This window comes from Sinocyclocheilus grahami, unplaced genomic scaffold (genome assembly GCF_001515645.1).
Source record: "Sinocyclocheilus grahami isolate Dianchi unplaced genomic scaffold, SAMN03320097.WGS_v1.1 scaffold386.1, whole genome shotgun sequence".
NCBI lineage: Eukaryota > Metazoa > Chordata > Actinopteri > Cypriniformes > Cyprinidae > Sinocyclocheilus > Sinocyclocheilus grahami.
The window spans coordinates 845,930-853,607 of NW_015505565.1; the positions used below are offsets into that span (position 1 = coordinate 845,930).

Consider the following 7,678-nt stretch of genomic DNA (forward strand, 5'->3'; position numbering starts at 1 on the left):
CAAATTCACTGATCTATATAAAGATGAACGTAGATCAGTGGGCAAGATGAGAACTTAGAACCAGAAGTTGCTATATTTGTCCCTAAACTTTTGAAAAAAGTCTCAAAAGGGGTGGGGAAGTCGCTAAATCTAGCTACAAAGTAGCTAAATTGGCAACACTGGTACTCATGCCAACAGCTGGTGTGCTCAACACAACCCAGCATTACAATGTGCCATAATTCCAGCCAACTATATTTTTTCCCAAGCACATTTTACCAATTCCAAACGACATCAATCTTAATAACTACTATTAATCTTGTATTTAATCATTTATAATTGATATATAATTATTCATGAAGGCTGAACGCTAAAGTGAAAAATGTCTTATATTCAGGTGTGCATAATAATTAAGCAGATTTTCTTTTACAGATAAAATGAGCCAAAAAAGAGATTTAACTCAGACTGAAAGTGAAAAATTATTAAATGCCCATGAGAAATATTAAAAACTAATACAATACTAGAAATTGTAAAGTTATAACTATTGCATATGGTTATTGCATAACCATTGGACAGCAAAATGCTCAGTGGGTCAGCAGGGTCAGTCAAAAACATGTGGAGAAGAAAAGATGCACGTTAACCACAAAAGAATTAGGAATTAAGATGAAGATTTAGGTGTGAAATCACCAGGAACCATTTAGTCTCCAGCGCCACCATTTTCATAGAACTGCAACCTACCTGGAGTCTCCAGAAGTACAAGGTGTCAGGTTCTCAGAGACTTAGGTTAAGTATAGAATCCTAAAAAATTACCCCTACTTAATAAGAATCACATACCGAAGTGTAGTAAAATACTTGAAGACTGATTTATATATATATATATATGTATACATGTATATATATGCTTTATATATATATGTATACATGTATATATATGCTTTATAGACAGATAAGTTGAGAGTGACTCTTGAAGGACCAGCACCACATCCTCTTGTACCACTGTTTGAAGAATTTATCTTCCAGAATCTGGCAGTAAGTTTTGGGAGTTCATTTTTAGTCCATCTCGAGGTTTTATCTGTAGAAGATAACGTGCTTAATAATTATGCACACCTGAATATAAGGTGTTTTTCACTTCCAGCCTTCATGAACAATAATATATAGATTATAAGTGAGTAAATACAAGATTAATAGTAGTTATAATTATTGGTAAAATGTACTTGGAAAAAAATATAATCAGAATATCAACTTGCATAATAATTATGCATGCACTGTATTTTTCATATACAGTGTACTGTACTTGTACTACACATACTTTTTAATATTACATATCACTTTTACTGTGCACTGTATCAGTGCATAATATTTTACCACTGTAACTGTAAGTTTTACTGTATCCATAAAGGATTATCAGTTGCATTTGTTATTGTTTGTTGTGGAGTTTATCTGTATAGAGTGCTATCAAAATAAAAAGCAGACTACCAAGAGTGTCACTTTTTAATTTGTATTCGCTGGTTTTATTCAATTTTCTCAATGATGGTAAATTATTAGTGCTTAAAGATGTATAAATTAGATTTTCTTCCAGTATTTCAAAGGGAATGAGCTGTGTTCTGACCTGAAGCACAAGAAAAGCTCAAATGTTGGGGTTGAAAACAGAGAAAGCAATGAATCAACTTAATTTAATTTAATGTACATTCAAATTACAAAACATGTATATGTCACAGTTATACTACATTAACATTAGAATTGCAAACCGAAAAAATCAATCAAATTAACAAGTGAGACAAGTGTGAGTTTTCACAATTTCTTATGAAAATTAATAATTTTCCAAACCTAACTAAATAACTGAAACCTCTGAAATCGGTTGATAAATGTAAACGTTATCGTGTTTTTATCCAGAAAAAAATGCAGCTCCTCCGTTTAACGTTACCTCCATTTATTTTAAAGTCTTGCCTTCACAAAAATGGCGGACGAGTTGACGTATCGCAGCAACGGCTCAAAGTAAGGAGGACGAAACCTGCAAAAACAATAAATAAATAAATACACAAATAAATAAATATATATGCAAATAAATATATAAATGTGTGTATAAATACACAAATTCTTGTTTAAATACATATAGAAATAATTAAACGTGATTAAAGTAGGCAAATAAATAAAATAAATTGGTGGGCAAATGGAAAATGTTTAAGGAAATGCTAAACTCATCCTATTTATTTTCCTTTGATCACTCATTTATTTCTGAATGTAGTTCCGCATTTATTTTTCCTCTGCACAACATGCTAATGAGAGGGTGTCAACCATGGACTTGGTCGGGGTCATGTCATAGCTGGGGGCGCGGCTTTCCCGCTGACAGGAAATGCATGGTGTAAATCCAGTATAGCCTAGTAAAGTCAATTTTGCCATTCAGATCTCTCTCTCTCTCTCTCTCTCTCTCGCACACACACACACACACACGATGCGCAAAAAAAATGCAGAAATAAGCCGTAATTTTGTTTTATTTGTAACTCTTTGGTAGATACATTAATGATTTCTATTACATTACTACTACTACTGTTACTACTAATAAAACAGATCTCTGGGGGCCCCAAAAGTGCGTGGGCCCTTCGAATTGTTCTAACTCCCCCCCCCTTAGCGGCGCCCCTGCTACTGACATTTGTTAAGACATTTGCTTTAAAGGGGTCATATGATGCTTTTTTAAAGATCATTATTTTGTGTATTTGGTGTAACAGAGTATGCTGACATGCTTTAATGTCTAACTTTGATAAAGTATATCTCTTTGGTTTTGAGACTTAGTCTTTGCAACTTCAGGGATCTTATCTATGCACAATCAGCTTGTAACACTCCAAAGAGAAAGGAAAACTTGAAATCGCATCATATGACCCCTTTAAACATTACAATGCTCTACAATACATAAATCCACTTTACCAGCTAAATTACTCTTAGACAGCGATGCCATAGAACTATACAGAGCTACCGCACAAACGGAAGTTCAAAGACAATATTCTAACGAAGGCGACGCGCTTGTCTTGCTGGAGAATAAGGTCAATATTGAATGTAGCTGAAAGAATACGAGATTCAAAAGCAGCGGGCGCGTTTCCTCCTCCCTCCTGACACGCGGTGACCTTGCTTCTGCTCGCGCGACTCCTCTAAACACGCCGCTGCCTTTTAAAGCGCGAGACGGCATGAGCGCTGTCACTTTGACACTGAACGAGGCAGGCTCGGGAGCTTCCGTAGTCTCGTTCATTTACCCCCCCTTTTCGTTTCCCTTTTTCACCTCGTCGAATACCCATCATCCTTTAATTTCTTCTTTCTCCATTGTACCGTAACTTTCAAAGCCCCTTGTCGCCATGTACCGGTATTTCGGGGAGCTGCTGACTCGCGGAGCGGGGAACGCTCTGGCCTCGGGATGCGTCGAGTCCGCTCTGCCGGCTTCCTCATCTCTGCTGAGGGTGCGTCACTACAGTGATGCCGCTGACAAGGAAGATGACCCGAACTTCTTCAGGATGGTGGAGGGTTTCTTCGATCGTGGCGCTGCTATTGTCGAAAACAAGCTGGTGGAGGACCTGAAGACCCGGGAGACGCCGGAGCAGAAGAGACACCGTGTGCGGGGGATCCTCAGAATCATCAAGCCCTGCAACCACGTCCTGAGCGTGTCCTTCCCCATCAAGAGAGACAACGGAGAATGGGAGGTTATCGAGGGTTACCGGGCACAACACAGCCAGCACAGAACTCCCTGCAAAGGAGGTAAGGGATATTGTTTTTTTAATACCGTGCATTAAGAAGGCATAATATATCAGTTTACGTGTTTTGCGCAACAAGATATTTGACAGCAGTTTCATGGTAAGTGCGTTCATGCTGACAGTTGTTGACACAATGACTTGCAAACCAGTGTGTGCCCTTTTATTCATTTTATAATGTTTTTGTTCGACTTTAAACGTGGTATTTGTATAGATTGGACTAGTTCTGCCCTGTCAATAATACAGCACCTTGACACACCTTGCACCTGCACAGGTGTATGTATCACCTGGGGAGAGAGGCCAGACACTGAAAATTCTCCAAAATTCTGTTTTCCATTTATTTTTTGTGGATTGTATGGTTTCATTCCCATTCATTTCTATTGTGAAATATAATCTCTAATCAAATTAATTCGGAACCTTTTGCAATTACAACTACATTTTTGAACTTGACTTTAGTCAAAATAACAATTAGTCTGCTATATTAAGTCGACTATTTGGTCAAATGAACTGCATCGATACAGAGCATAATCCAAAACAACAAAAAATGCATAATTCTATTTTTTTATGAAATAAAGCATTCCACAACTTTATAAGAGTTTTGCAGAAGACATCTATAGCTGAGTCACAGCACAACACCACCCTTGCTTGTGTTATTTCTTAAACTTTTACAATATATTGTTATTATTACTATTATATTTTACTACACAATAATTATAGATTATTCAATTTCACATGTCAGGTTAAGCCGAGATATTATTTTTGATGGAAAACTGAATGAAAACCCTTGTTTTTCTGTGTGTATTTGTCAAAAATGTTTTTATTAAACTTCCTATTTCAAAAGAAAATCGTACAGCCCTATTAAAGACTATCAGGTTTAGGGTTTTTTATGTGCCTTGCTTTGTTACTTTTGTTTTTGGATAAGCTGTCTGTGGTTTTTGTCTGACCTCAGAATATGCTTCCTGCTTGACATGTTTATTAGTCATTAATGTGAACATTGCAGTTTCAACTGTTTATACTAACTTGCAACTGATTGTACCCTTATGCCAAACATGGGCAACAAGTTGTCTCAAGTCAACTGTGTGTTTTCAGTACACAAAGAATCATTCATATCGTTCAGTTAGGTTCAGAAGGTTCATTCATGTTAGGTTAATAAACAATTTGCCTGGGTGCTAGCTGATAAGGAAGAGGTTGATACATTACACAGTCTATAATGAATAAAAAAAATGAGATGTGATGTGTTTACTTTCTGTGATTTAACAACAAGCATATATTCCAATGAAAGGGGTTTATGCCCATACCGAGGCACATCCTCATGTTGTAAATCATGGGAGTCCCACAGAATCGCATTCATTCTTAACAGCAGTGGTCATCAAGAGATTGAGGCCGTGCGTGCAGAGTGGGAGGGGGAGATGTCATCCTGGCACTGCATTGTGGGTGATTTGTGGGGTGACGTATCGTGAGAGAGAGTTGTAATGGTGGATATGGGGGTGGGGCTCAGGCGCTCTGGCTCGTCATCTGTGTGACAGGACCACTCTGCTCACGTGTACACATAGCATTTGGAGACATCTAACTCACCAGTGTGTATTTTGCATCCATCCAAAATTCTGTCATTCACATACCTTCATGTAGTTCCAAACCTGTGTGACTTTAATTCTTCTGCAGAACATAGGCTAAAGATATTTTGTATAATGTTGGTAAGAAATGTTTCAGTTCCCGTTAGCCTTCATAGTCTTTTTTTTCTGTCAATGAAGCCAATGGTAACCAAAAATGTTTTCTTACAAACATTATCAGACAGTCATAAATGTTTGGAACAACATGAAGGTAAAATGATGGCTGAATTTTCATTTTTGGGTGGACTGTCCCTTTAAAGGATATTAATGTGATTGTAGCTATGCATGCAGCAATATTAAATTATGAGATAGTTGTAGGTCGGTTTGACAAGAAACTCTTATGTGTTTGAAAAGTTGTCATTCTCTCATTTGTTTTGTTTATCTGTGTCTTGCAGTGAGTCAGTAATTTTTAAGGCCATAATTTTCCATGAGAAAAATACTGATCGCCTTTTTTACTTTAAAGTGCTTATAGCTCACCCCATCTATTTTCTAAATGTATGTTTTTTATGTTATTGTGAAAATTGTATGCTTGTTTTACTTACCACCCCTCCAAGGTCATGATCATCTGCCTCCATATTTAAATGCAACGCCCACATTTCAAAATCCAATCAACCACTGCTGCATAAAACCAAGTCCCCACCATTTAGTGCATTACATTCGGATGTACACCACAATGTCGAAAAGAAAATATCTTCTTTCATTTCATTGTGACTTTAATGAACACCATCAATGTGATTCTGATAAGACCAGTGATAATAAGCATCTCAGTACAACAACCTTTTATTTTTAACGCATTATTTTCTCATCACAAACCAATACCAGTTAGCAAATTTATTAAGTGTGCGTACTTTTTGAATATCATGCATAAAATACCTCTTCAAATATTGGCTTTTGGTGTAAAGTGCTCCATTATCAGGCATAAAATGGAGCACCTTGGGTAAATCATGATGCATCGGAAGACCAGCCAATCAGAAACGCTCGCCGCTTGTAAATCATTGTTCAGGTGGTGTGTAGTTAAAATTTGCAAATGCCTGAAGTCAGCAAAACGCCCGACATCAAATGCAGCCCCTTAAATCGTTCATGCAAGGCAGACACTTGTTCTCCATGGCTCGAAGACACTAACAAAAGTGCTGTGATTGACATTATCTATGTGTAATAGACAAGATTAGGTACACATTACAAAGTACAAGAGCAATTCAGTCATCACACACTGTCAGCTAAAGGCTCTGCCTTTAACTGAAACATCATCTGTTAGCCAAAGTCGTGCACGTGAATGTCGGAATCACTGGATCAGCAGAAATGCTTGGCTGCGTATCCTGTATATGTGCAAGAGTAATGGAACAAAAAGATGGCATGAGTCAGACTTGTGCAGGAAGTGCACATCCTGGTTATGATCAAGCACTAGGTTGGCTCGCTAGGTGGAGTCGAAGGAGATGCTGGATAGGTTTCCTCCTGTGTGTGTTTTTTTTCTTTGTTCTTTGAAAAAAATGCTGAGTGATCAATGCTGAGTCATTCCTCCACTCAAGAGCCCCCACCATCTCCCTCACATCATTTTCCCCACCTCTCTGTGTGTATAAATGAAGACAATTTCAGCTATAAAAAAAGTGGAAAAAGCACATCTGTTCAGCTTGTGAGCTTTTAAACGCAGACAAAAAGATGCCCAGAGGGGCTGGTTTTCTTATGGGCTTTTCAGCAATAAAAAGACATCATGATCAGTGGTTTAGTTCCATATTGGCCTGTATGTTGGCAGCTTTCTCACTTGTATTATGAACATTTTAGAGCACATCATTTCACTCATTTGGGCCAGACATTACCATTTGCATTTACAGAAGCATCGTGAATTAATGCAGTTATTATAGATTATTCCCAGTCTAATTTTCTACTGCTTATGCAGGATGGCAGTCTGTTATTTCATTCTGTTTATTGTAAAAGGGATTGCTACGTCTGCCAGGCAGTGTGTGTCAGAGACAGACACACTCATTCACACAGTCAATCAAGATTCATGGTGCAGCCTGGCAGAGGAGCTGACTGGACACGGAGTCATTGCAGCCTCCGGCCCAAAACACACATACTCATAAATACACAGGACTCCCCCTGCACACATGACTTTCAGATAACCTTTGCCTCACCAGGTTGTACAGAACATTGTGTACTTTTGTACTGAAATATTTTTTTCCACTTTTTGTGTTTAACTGGGTAGTTTGTACAACCTTGAAATATAAGCGAATTTCGAAATTGTATATATTGTATAAATAAAAAAAACTGTATAAATATAATGTTATCCACCAATCATGAATAGAAATTCATTAGTCCAAACGGTATGGAAAACCTTGTTTTTATATATATATATATATATAT

General features: G+C 37.4%; 1 protein-coding gene and 1 long non-coding RNA gene across 2 annotated transcripts in view; one reads left to right on the plus strand and one right to left on the minus strand.

Moving 5' to 3' along the window:
- Positions 1-1,729, minus strand: part of LOC107550057 (uncharacterized) — a 22,793-nt gene extending 21,064 nt beyond the window's left edge. The window contains exon 1 of the long non-coding RNA XR_001604621.1: positions 1,664-1,729. This is a non-coding gene — a long non-coding RNA (uncharacterized lncRNA). The remainder of the gene's footprint in view (positions 1-1,663) is intronic.
- A 1,390-nt stretch (positions 1,730-3,119) lies between these two features.
- Positions 3,120-7,678, plus strand: part of LOC107550058 (glutamate dehydrogenase, mitochondrial) — a 15,655-nt gene continuing 11,096 nt past the window's right edge. Inside the window, exon 1 of the mRNA XM_016231284.1 lies at positions 3,120-3,717. Within this exon, the coding sequence (XP_016086770.1) occupies positions 3,321-3,717 (397 nt within the window). The 5' untranslated portion in view covers positions 3,120-3,320. The remainder of the gene's footprint in view (positions 3,718-7,678) is intronic.